Source organism: Cupressus sempervirens, chromosome 4, assembly GCF_028749045.1.
Source record: "Cupressus sempervirens isolate cs-2001-9-10 chromosome 4, ASM2874904v1, whole genome shotgun sequence".
Classification (NCBI taxonomy): Eukaryota; Viridiplantae; Streptophyta; class Pinopsida; order Cupressales; family Cupressaceae; genus Cupressus; species Cupressus sempervirens.
The window spans coordinates 460,133,474-460,146,566 of NC_143121.1; the positions used below are offsets into that span (position 1 = coordinate 460,133,474).

A 13,093-nucleotide genomic window follows, 5' to 3' on the forward strand; every position below is an offset into this window, starting at 1 on the left:
ATAATTAGATATGTTTAATGTTTGAATTATGACTCTTCTGTTTTCTAAATGCATTCTTATTTTTTAATTCTTGAGTTTGAGCCCGAGTCCAATTTTTTGGTCTAATTCTGTTGCTTCTCCATTTTATTCAATTAGTTGTTTCCTTGTTAAACCTGAGAGCATGATTCTTTGCTCAAATATGCATGCATTTCTGTACATGATAGTATAAATATCTGGATAGCTGCAGGAGAAGATGCACTGCAAAATTCCTGCAGTGATCTTGTATGCTCAAGTTTGTTTGAGGAGGTTACTCGGCGTTCTAATTTGATGACTCTTCAACTGTATGAGAAAGATGTGGTAACTTCTGGGGGAGCAGATGCTGCTTCTTCATCTATACTGTCACGCTATTATAGCAGTCAAGTAGCAAATTCATATAAATCTAGAGAGCCAACTGTAAGGTTCAATTTTTGTTGTTGTACTATTTGACAGTTTGGTATGAATTAGTATAGTTACTATTAAGTTGAATTAACGGAATTCTTTGGTTTGTACATATTGCAGCTGAATGATGGTAAATTCGAGCAGCTTGTGAGGAAGTTGTGCCTATGGAGAGATTCTGTGGTAAGTTATTCTTTAGAATTTGGTTTTGAGGACTCTACTGTTTGCACTTAGCACAATGGATGATGTGATATAGCCACATGGGCTGGCGAACTTTACCAAACAGTTACATGGAATATCTGGTAGAGAAAATTATGAATGATTTTTCTATATTCTTAAATGTTACATATACAACTATTTTATAGTCTAAACATTGTTCTTCACAACATTTTGACCAGAATTAAATGAATCCTTTTAACAAGGGATTGCACCTCAAACTTCTCCCTCATAGAGAAGAACTCATTAACAAGAGATGGCACCTCAAACTTCTCTTTCACAGAGAAGAACTCATTAACAACATGTATAAGAATCACTGAAGCTGAGACTCTCTCTCAACAGAACCTCCCTCTCAGCATGGACAACTTTCTCACTGCTTGATTATCACAATAAAGAAGCTGATTCCAAGTTTGACCAAACAAGGAGCTCTTGCAGTCATATTGCTACACGAGCTTGTTGATCCTCTGTAAATGACTTGACACTCTCCCTCTGCTACACAGGCTCCCTCTTAATGTTATTTCTTCCTCTGAATGAAAATACAATCTATATAGGTTTTTCATCTTCAATGAAGTTATGTGCCACTTATTCAGTCCCATGACTGCAGACAGAGTCCACATGTTTGTTCATTAATTCAGCTTGCATGACTTCCTTACAAAATGCATAGAACTCTTCCTTGAATTTTATATGTCATCTGTCATCATCTAGTTGTTTCTTGATCTGTCCTAGAAGCATTTTAGAGAGATTAATAACAACTCATAGAATCAAACTATCTTGAAGAGAACCGGACAAACAGATGCTAGAAACATACATGCTTTACTATACCCAATATGATTAACTACATAGAATTCATGATAAATAATTGAAGGTATAATCATAAAATACTTATCTGTTTATTTCCCAGATTTCCTCTCAATTCATGAATATATCTTACCCCATCACACATTTTATAGTGCAGGTAGAGAATGAAAAATTCAAACACCAGCACATCTGCTATCCTTACAGACATGTATGCCAAACATGCAAGCATAGACGAGCATGACAACTTCCTCCATGTTGATGCCAAAAATGAAATATTTGGAAGCTTTGGACATCAAAATCTCTTAAATTCCCATCAGCATGTGATTAGTGAGAATTCTCCAGTATTTAACAATTCACTGAACAACATATTCAACACCCATTAGACAACAAAGTTCTTCTAGAATCCAATTGTTCTATTCTGGTTCATGATCTTTTCGTAGACCCGCTCTAATACCATGTTAAATTTTCAAACCAGAATAGACATAGAACAAATAGCAAATAAAGTAAAATACATGAAACACAAGGACAATAGAGATACCTTTGGAAAACCCTCTTACTCGAGGGAAAAACCCAGCCACATCTAAAGATAGATCTTTTGTTAAATTCTCGAAACAATACAATGTTCTCAAACTTATGATTCTTTTTTCTAAACAATCAACCAATAAACCTTATCACAGTTCAATCACTTTTATCATGCATGCACAGAATATACAGAGCTGCAAGTATCTGACAGATACTACTCACAGAGAATGGATCACACAAAGAAATTGATCATCTACAGATCATGGACAAGACTCCCTTAAATACAGTGCTTGTTGTAGCAATAGAATTGCATTCTTCTCACAATATGCACAGTCACCTGTGATTCTTTAATAGAATCATGATACCAGAAGAACTCTTTTATGCACACAGTTCATTCAACCAATGTACCATAAACTCTACTGCCCACACAGTTCTTCCAGAAAAATATTAAACTTGAGTGAATATCCTTTTTTTTACTAGAATACAAGGAGGCACAATTTCATACAAATAGTGGAAATTTGAAACCGCATTTGTAGTCTTGAATAGTGTTCACACATATTTGTACTCTAGTTTGGAGAAACAAATTATACATGAAGCAGCCACAATGATCCAAGTAGATGTGAATTGTCATCACAAAATCTCTACAACTGGGGAAGGAAAAAACTAAGCTAGGTTCCTAAATGATGGTGGTTTAAGACCAAGAACAGTAAAATACATTTTGGCACTGTTACAAAAAGACTGGATTTCTAATGTTCCCTTATTTGGAGATTAGGAACCAATTAATTAATTAAATTTAAGTTTTCAAAATAATAAAATTAATCACAACTTAATGTAACTATTCAATAAAGCATTAAAATGGCTTAAATGTTGAGTTTAGAGAAAATTAATGAAGTCATTTTATTATTATTTCTGTAATTTCAAATTAAAAACCAAAAGAAGGGAAACAAAGAGGCAAAGAAACAAAACGCCAAGAGAGAAGCTGATGGAATGCCAAGAGTCTTCAGAGTGCGCTCTAAAAGAACAAGGAGAGGATCATTCAGATTATACTTGGTTATTCATTTTCTTGGAAGAGCTTGAGAGCTTCTGCTTATTTAAGTCAACACTCAAATGAAAACCTTTGGTTTCAGTTGCATTGGACAAAAACCTAATTCCTTTTTTTGCGTGAATTCAACTTTGGTTTCACATTCGACCATCATTGTTAGTGGATTTTAGTGAAGTCATTCAGTGAATACTAATCTCTGAAAAATGAAGGTTTCAAGATATACTTTCCATTGAATTGATTGATGTACAGGATGACACAAAGTTAATTTGTCATATTAGGGAGGAGTCTCTTGTAAGTTGGACATTTTATTAATTCTATTGGTGAGAAAGTAGATTATTCTTCAAAAGGAGATAAATTAAAATTTTAATGTTAGTATTTATGTTTCATGTTGTGGCTCCCTCTATTTGTTACACCAAGCCTTCATGGGTTTGTCTGGCAAATACATTGCAATAGTAATATTGCATCCACTTTGGTGTTTAGCCTAATGTTTTGGAAAAAATCTCTGTTTGATTTGCCTAATATGATTAATGTTTGGTGTATGAGATTTTTTTAAAATGACTGTGTTTATGTTGTGAGAAATTTATTTAGACAACTCCATTTCTTCTTGTGGGTGCTGGAGTTAGAGATTTTACCATTATTTGGGGGCATCATTGTGAGTTTTGGGTGCAATAACCTTGTGAACAGAAAAGAGAAAACAAATGCTCTGACATTGGTCAGAGATATATTCTGAGATATCTGAAGGATGAATATTGGTGGTTATGTGTAGATTGAAAGAATTGCATCTCTGTCACAGTTCCGTTTCTTTAGCTGAATTCTTGGAAATGACATGCACCATCTTCATTTATTTTGTGGGATGAAATCAAAAAGCTATTGACTGCTACCATGTTTTCTTTAAATATGTTCTGTACTGCTAACGGAGGGAGTGACATTTTAAGTTCATGGTACAAAGCTAGGAAAGTTTGAAGAAAGAGTGCCATGTGAAAGGCTTTGGGTCTTTTTAGCTCTGTAGGTCAACTTACTTTGAATTGATATTACCACATCACATTTGGACTGTTGAGAGCATTAACATATCAGCTCAGTTGGCGCATGTGCTAGACACCATGTGTGGGAAGTCCTCTGTTCATCATGTGTGGCTGTCAGAATCTGGTGAAGATAACTGCAGTTAACTGGTAGTCAAATTTGCAAGGCTGTGGGTCATTTGAGAAGTAGGAGAACAACTAGTGTCTCAAATCGGAGGTATGTTGATCTAGATATTGAAGTCTGTGAATACATATATGTTACCAGTAGCAAGGATCTATCATAGGGAGTTTCAATAACTTGTCCATCAGGGTTTCTACAGCCAATACTAAGACGATGGATTGGTAAGGTGCTTAAGGAATGAAAGATGGCTAATAGATTTCAACTTTGAAGGAGTTTGATTAGGACATTTTTGGCAGCACTGAAGGCATCGAACCTATACAAATTCTGGTTTACTGTTGTTAGCGGATTGGAAGAGTTTCTTAGCTTCTGTAAACTTTTATGATGCAAGTCCAATAAAACACATGGAAAATGATATTCAAGATGACTGTAGTTTATCCAATTTCAACATCAAATATAACAGGTCAGGTTTAGCACAGCATTTCTGTATTTTGGAATAGAATTTTAGTTAGAGAGAAACTTTAATGCCTCTTTCCTGTAATGCATTCTTTATATGTTTTATGAGTTTCTTTTTTTAAACAAGGAATACAATTTTGAAATCTCTTAAACTATTCAGTTTAAAAAAATAGTAGGCAGTTCAGACAGGGTTTGGGTATCTCAAAATTAATAACAGGAAAAATAAACAGCGCTAGTTTCTTACAGGATTCTAGAGGCCTTTAGAAAATCATTGTAGAGGATATGGGAAAAGGGCTGAAGAATTTGATAAGCTGATGCTGAGGAGAATCGGCTTTGTGATAAACACAAGGTATGATAAAACCTTGAACATTAATGCAGTGATTGATGTTAGAATATGGACAAAAAAAGATATTGGCAAATATTGGAGACAAGTTGGGAACTTCTTGGGAAAATATCGGGAACTTAAAAAATTGCTTAAATTTAATTAGAAATGCATTTCTTTTGTTAAGAAAGTAACCTGTATAATACTATAGGTCTGTTAGTACAGGCCGTACCTTCTTGTATGCATAATATATGTCCAAAGATTGGCAAGTAATACTTTTATATATACCCTATACGTGCCGGTGATTCTCATATTGGTGTTATTGTTTTTAGTTTAACTAAACTAATGCTTAGTTGTGTTTATTCTTGACATAATACTGGAAATTGCCAATTTAGGGTTAATGCTGTTTTATTGCCTTAACTAAGGGTCATGTCCCTTGAGGGACATACCCTCTAGATTGGATATATAGAGGGTTGAGAATGTAGTTTGGAGAACACACACAAAACAAGCAGTCTGATCTACAAGCATTCTTCTTCCCATGGATACATAGCAAAGTTGTTCAATCACACAAGTTCGAACTCAGAGGCCTGGACCTGCAGTAAGCACATAAGAATATCTGCCTCTCAAATCTGAATATACATATTGCTGGAAAGATCATTCTCAGCAACTCTGAGTCTGTTTTGAGGCTCACGAATTTGCAGATCTCTACATGGTATTAGAGCCAAGCTAACAGATCTAGGGCTCTGCAAATTTTTCAATAATCAGAACATTTATATATTCAGTAGTTGTCTTCCATTTCCAATGGCATATAGAATCAGGCTTGAGAACAGATTCGATGGGAAGGAACACTTTAAAGCATGGAAATTGAAAATCTTGATGATTCTTGAAGAAAACAATGTTAAACAATTTGTTGAAGGAGCATCCAAACAGCCACCAATTGAACCTCACAAATCCATATGGACCAATGGAAATAGAAAAGCCATTCAAATCATCTTGGATGGAGTTAAGAATGATATTGTACCTATGCTTACGAAACACCAAACTGCCTACGATATGATGAACGCATTACAGAATGCATTTGAAATAAACAATGCAACCAGGGTCCTTGCATAAAAAAGACAACTGAATCACATCCAAATAAAGAAAGGAGAATCAATAAACTCTTATTTCCTACGAGTTGCTGGCATTAGAGATGAATTGTCAAGCATAGGAACCATCATTAATGACACTGAACTAACACTCATGGCCATAGATGGATTACCAGAATCATGGGAAACTTTTGCACAAGGAATAAGTGCTAGAGATCAACTTTCGGACTTTAACAAGCTCAAGAATGATTGTCTTCAAGAAGAGTCAAGAAAGCTAAAGAAAGGAGGGAAACCAAAAGTAGAAGATGAAAAACTTCACGTTCTCAATGCAAACTCCTATAAAGGTAAGAAAAAGCACTTCAAGAAGAAAGGGGGAAATTAGAAGAATGGAAAGCCCAAGAAAGATCTATCTAAGATAAAGTGTTTCAAATGTGAAAAATTTGGACACTATAGATCTAATTGTCCGGAAAATTCCAAACAACAAGCATATTGTACAAATGTCATTAGAGAAGAAGAGACTTATGATCCAGAGAGTCATGTTTTGTATTCCTCTCTATCAAATGAAATCTCAAATAAGGCATGGGTAATAGATAGTGGATCTTCCAGACATATAACGGGATACAAAGAAACTCTAGATTCCTTATCAGAGAAAGTAAACGGTGAAATTACTATTGGTGATAAATCTGCATACTCAGTTGAAGGAATTGGAAGCTGTACTTTGAAACTAAAATTAGGAAATACTTTTCTTCTTAAAGGTGTACTCTATGTACCATGCATTAAAAGAAACCTAATCTCAATAACAACACTTGAAGATGTTGGACATAATGTTGTGTTCGTGGATGGCAAAGTATTAACTTGGGCTAAAAACTCTTCCATCAAGAAAGCTAAATTAAATGGTCAAAGAAAGGGATATTTGATTGAATTGAATACAGAATCTAGTCGATCGATTCAAGCCCTAGTTCATGAAGTTAAAGATTCAAACGAAATATGGCACAGAAGATTAGGGCACCTAAACTTTAAAACTTTATCAACTATGGAAAAGATGGTTACCGGATTACCAAAATTAAATAAAGATCACCCTAGTATTTGCAAAGGATGTGCCCTGGGTAAAAATACTAGAAGTCCTTTTCATGATAGTACTAGAAAAACAAACAATGTACTTGAATTAATTCATTCAGATTTATGTGGACCTATGTTCGTTTCCTCCCTTGGAGGATTCTGGTATTATGTCTTGTTCATAGATGACTTCTCTAGGAAAACATGGATTTATTTCTTAAAATGCAAAGAATCAGAAGAAATCCTACAAAGATTTAAAGAATTCAAAGCATTAACTGAAAACTTTTCAGGACAAAATGAAAACCCTTAGAATAGATAATGGAGGAGAATATACCTCAGACTTGTTTAAAAAGTTTTGTAAAGAATCAGGGATCAAGAGGGAGTACACTGTTCCTTACAACCCAAAACAAAATGGGGTAGCTGAAAGAAAGAACAGGACAATTATAGAAGCTGCTAGGGCCATGATTTTTGACCAAAATCTAGAATACTATCTTTGGGCAGAAGCCTCTTGTACTATTGTATACATTCAAAACAAAAGCCCTCACTCCTATGTTAAAGATAAGACCCCTGAAGAAGTATTTACTAAAATAAAACCCAATATAAGTCACCTCAGAATTTTTGGATGTCCTGTGTACATTCATGTTCCAAAAGAAAAGAGAACCAAATTAGAACCATCTGGGAAGAAAGGTATCCTTGTAGGGTATAGTGAAACTTCTAAAGCATATAGAATTTTCATACCTAGATAGAAAACTATTGAACTTAGCAGAGATGTAATCTTTGAGGAAGATCTTGTATTCAAAAGAGCCTTAAGTTCCAATGAACCTTCTCCTTTATCAAATTCCAAAAGAATTAGTGAATCTGAATCCCAGAGGGAGAACCTAGAAGAGGTCGAAAATGAAAATATGAACCTTGAGGAAAAGACCACTTTGGGCCATAAAAATAATTGAAGCAGCTCAAGATTTTGCTGCACCTTTAGGATCAGTCAGAGAAAGTAAAAGACCTAAAGGATTCTTTGGTTATACAACAAATATGATTGATTTATCCAAAACAGAGCCAACCAATCCTTCTGATGCTATTAAACATCCAGCCTGGAAAGAAGCTATGACAGAAGAATATCAATCAATTATGAAAAATGATGTTTGGGAAATAGTCCCAAGACCAAAAGGAAAATCCGTTGTTTCTTCCAAATGGATATTCAAGATAAAGCATGTTGCTGATTGGACTATTGAGAAATATAAAGCTAGATTTGTAGCCATATGTTTTTCTCAAAAAAAAGGGATTGATTATGAAGAAACCTTCTCTCCTGTTGCCAGATATACTACTGTTCGAGTTGTCTTAGCAATTGCTGCATCTAAGGGATGGAAGGTACATCAGATGGATGTAAAGACAACATTTCTCAATGGAAAGATTTCAGAAGAAGTCTATCTGGAGCAACCAGAAGGATTTGAAACCCATGATTCTAACACGTTTGTTTGCAGACTCTAGAAAGCTCTTTATGGGCTTAAACAGGCTCCCAGGGCCTGTATGAAAGGATTGATAAATATCTCACCGGCTTAGGATTCTCTAAGAATGAAGCTGATCCAAATTTATATTATAAAAGAGATAAAGATGGTATGGTAATATTAATATTGTATGTTGATGATTTATTAATCACAGGTGATGATCATCTTATAGATCAGTGCAAGAAAGATCTAACCAAAGAATTTGAGATGAAAGACTTGGGTCTTCTCCATTACTTCCTAGGATTGGAAGTACGACAAAATACTGATAGTATCATACTGAATCAAGGAAAGTACACTTCAGATATCTTGAAGAAATTTGGAATGTGGAATTGCAAGTCTATGTCTTCTCCAATGGAGACCAATTTGCATAAACTTAAAGAAGTAGCTGCAGAATCACCTTAAATAGATTCTACTCTCTACAAGCAGATGATTGTGTCCCTGATGTACCTAGTAAATACAAGACCTGATATTTGCTATGCTGTTCATGCTTTAAGTCAATTTATGTGTGAACCTAAGGAGATTCACCTAGTTGCTGTTAAACACATTATGAGATACCTACAAGGCACTCTTAATTATGGACTCAAATATGAGAAAGTTGCTTTAGACTTGCATTGATTCACTGATTCAGATTGGGGTGGAAGTGTTGAAGACAAGAAAAACACTTCAGGATGCTGTTTCAGTTTAGGATCAGCTATGATTTGATGGATATGCAGAAAGCAGTCTTCAGTAGCTCAGAGTTCCATAGAAGCAGAGGATTTTGGAGAAACAGTATGGCTGAGGAAGTTACTTGTGGGATTATTTGGGCAAGCCATGAATCCTACGATCATTGATTGTGATAACCAGAGTTCCATCAAGCTCTCAGTGAATCCAATTTTCCATGACAAATCCAAGCATATTGAAATTCCTTTCCATTATGTAAGAGATATGGTAGATAAGAATTCTGTTAAGTTGGAATACATTTGTACTGCAGATCAGACAACATATATACTCACCAAACCTCTATCTAGAGTAAAGATAGAACATTTCAGAAAGATACTTGGTATGGTTGAGTTGTAATTCATTTGTAGTCTTTTGATTATTAATAAAATAATAAATTTTATTTTGTTAGGCTATTGACTATTATGGGCTCCACCATGTGCAATCATTATTTAAGAGGTGACGATCTATGAAATAATGAATACTTGTGCAAAAGGCATTATGAGAGGTGACGATCTCTTAGATAATGTACTAAACAGTAGATTTTACTGTAAGATCCAGATGAATTTTAGATCGTCTTGTGACATTGATATTGTTATGTTCATGGGTCACAAATTGGATAAATGAAGAATTTTAGAAATTCTCTGGGTTTATCCTATATTCTGGTAGATCTTAAATTCAGGATCTCGTTGTGATTTAGAAATACTAGTTTCTATGAGTCACAACATGTGTCTTATCACTAGTAGCAGTGATTTGTCAAATCACAGGTTTAGTAATATGACTTTGTATCATGTGTTCTATGATACTACATACTAAGAAGAGACAAACAGATATAGAGTATTAATTCTTGCCTAACATCTGTATTGATGTTGCTAGATATGATATCTCTTTGTAGGATTATCAAGTTAAGAGGGAGTGTTAAGAAAGTAACTTGTATAATACTACTAGTATGTTAGTACAGGTCGTACCTTCTTGTATGCATAATATATGTCCAAAGATTGGCAAATAATACTTTTATATATACCCTATAGGTGCCCGCGATTCTCATATTGGTGTTATTGTTTTTAGTTTAACTAAACTAATGCTTAGTTGCGTTTATTCTTAACATAATACTGGAAATTGCCGATTTAGGGTTAATGCTGTTTTATTGCCTAAACTAAGGGTCATGTCCCTTGAGGGACATACCCTCTAGATTGGATATATATAGGGTTGAAAATGTAGTTTGGAGAACACACACAATACAAGCAGTCTGATCTACAAGCATTCTTCTTCCCACAGATACATAGCAAAGTTGCTCAATCACACAAGTTCGAACTTAGAGCCTTGGACCTGCAATAAGCACATAAGAATATCTGCTTCTCAAATCTGAATATACATATTGCTTGAAAGATCATTCTCAACAACTCCGAGTCTGTTTTGAGGCTCACGAATTTGCAGATTTGTACATCTTTTGCCAAATTCAAAAAGGTGATGCATGTATTGAGTTATTAAATGAGTACAAAAGCCAAACAAGCTGATCTAGATACATATGAATGCAAATAGGATACAAAATCGCATCTTTATGTGGAATGTTGATGGCTCATAGCCATGGTCTGATAGTCTGAACTCTGAAGCAAACTAAAAATAATAAATTATCTTTGTAAAGCTATAAGAAAATACAAGTGTCAAGTACAATATCAAAATAATCTACATCTTATACATAATGTTTTAAAATATAACCTAGATCCATCAGATAGTTTTGTGGGATGTATCCAATGTTGTGGGAGCTAGGGTTTTTATCCATCCCAAATCTCTTGGTTCTCACTTTTAATTGGCTGCATAGCCCAATCGCACTTTGCTGGGAAAGGGTCTGAAGGAGAATGGATCAATTTTACTAGAATGCTTGCAGTGACGAGGGGTTCATTTTGAACTTGGTGGAGCTTCCGACGTCAAGGGAGGTAGATCACATTTATCTATTCATAATGTTTGGGTGAAAGGTAGGGTTTTTGCAGGGGGGCCGATGGGCTTAAGGGGCCATCTTATTACAAGGCCCTTTAACAATGCAGAGTCGCATAAAGCGGGTTCAAAGTAAAATTGGCGTTGCATAATGCAGAGTAAGGATGGTGTACAATTGACTATTGTTGGCGGTCGCGAGATTGGTGGGGATTGACCTACAAATACTGGTGATCTTTGTTCCAGTTGCATGCAAATAAGATCACAACGACGAACCCATGATTAACTAGGGTTTCAGTAAATAACACAATTGAAGCCTAGGCTAGTTCCAGCCTCCAACAAGGAGTTGTCTGTGAACCTTGATTCTGCAGCAGATGAGGAGGTCTCCCACAATCTCTTAGTTTTTTCAAAGATGGGCCCGATAGGTTGTTTTGGGGGCTTTTGGCCAAGTTTGCAGCAATTACACAACTAGATTTCTATTAGCTCAGAGCCCATCCTCACTAGGTGGGTTCAAATATGCCCTGCTGCAAAAGGTTTTTCAGAGTAATTTTTGAAAAGATTTTGAACAAAAATAAGATCCTATGTGATTAGGTGTGGTGCTAGGAAGAGAAATATGCTTTAATGCTGAAACCTTGGCATCCAGATTTCAGCACCAGCTCTGAAGTGTTTGACAAAACTCCAATTTGGGAGAGGCTCCCAGAGTGCCCCTTCATTTATTGTTTGATTTTTGTCTTGGGGCAATTAAGGGTTATTTGGGAATTTTTTTATTGGTTTATGAGAAGTGATCAAATCTGTATCACTGAACTTATGCACGTATTTTAGTTGAAATGAATAATGTTGAGGGGCTTCCTACTGAAATTAAGATAGTAACTTGTAAAGGTTGTTGGGTCCAGACCTTAGATTATGAAGGAATCTCATTTAGGTACAACATTTATTTTCAAACTGATTACATGGCTGTAAAATGTAACAAAATAAGTGCTCAAAAGGATGTTTCATGGTGGAAGGATGTGACTGAGCAACACTATACAATATAGAAGATGAGGGAGAAACAAAAGATTTTCTCTTAGGTTGTTTTGGGGGAAACAATGCGAAATGATATTGGATCGACCTCACAAAAGGTGCCTCAAGTTAAAAATCCTTCCTTGTTGGGGGAGGTGGATAAGGATTTTCAGCAAGGTGCAAGTATTGGTACTCCAGAAGGGAAAGAAAAATGTAAGCCTTTTGGCTCCCAAGTACTTGAGGCAGAGGAAATTAGGGGTGATCAGATCCAATAAGATGTTTCAGAGGTAGATGACCAGGAGTGTCATAATAAGCATAATGTTGTTGGTTGGGAGGCTGATGGTGAGCAAATTGTGAAGAGGAAAAGGGAACGAAGATCGAAGGACACTTCCTTTGACATGACCCTTCCTTCACACATAGAGGCTTGAGGCAAAGTTTAGGCTGTTTAGTTTTTGACTTTTTATTATAGTTTGGATTTTATTGTTTTCAGTTTATGGATCCCTTTGTATCTGAGATAGTGCGTTTGGAGTCATAAGGGGACTTGATTTGTACTTTGTATGTCCGCTAAGGAAGTGACACTTTGTATTTCCTTTTTCAGCTTTCAATAAAAAAAGAAGTCTACATCTTCCTCTTCTCCTTCCTAGCAACTTTACTAAAAACTACTGGAATGGGAGGGGGTCTAGCCATAGAAGTCTTTTGAGGGTGTGATTCAACCTCCATGCACATCAAATCTAGAACAAATCGATCTAGAAGGCGGCAAATGACCACCTTTCTCCTCCTCCAAACCCTTTATCTCCTCTCCTAACCTGTTCTTCCAATAGAAATATGTTTTGCCCTTTTTGGGCGTCATAGTCAAATACTATGTTGTAGGCAATAATTCTTCTACTTATCCTGATAAGTAAGCAATTTATTG

The 13,093-nt window shown here is 35.5% G+C and overlaps 1 protein-coding gene across 4 annotated transcripts in view; it reads left to right on the forward strand.

Moving 5' to 3' along the window:
• LOC149561967 (Polynucleotidyl transferase, ribonuclease H fold protein with HRDC domain-containing protein) overlaps positions 1-13,093 on the forward strand; it is a 228,701-nt gene that overhangs the window by 155,346 nt on the left and 60,262 nt on the right. For 3 of the 4 annotated variants that reach the window (XM_089825492.1, XM_089825490.1, XM_089825493.1), the window contains exons 7-8: positions 221-432; positions 538-597. In XM_089825492.1, coding sequence (XP_089681618.1) covers positions 221-432; positions 538-597 — 272 coding nt within the window. The remainder of the gene's footprint in view (positions 1-220; positions 433-537; positions 598-13,093) is intronic. The other variant, XM_089825491.1, reaches the window with a different exon arrangement.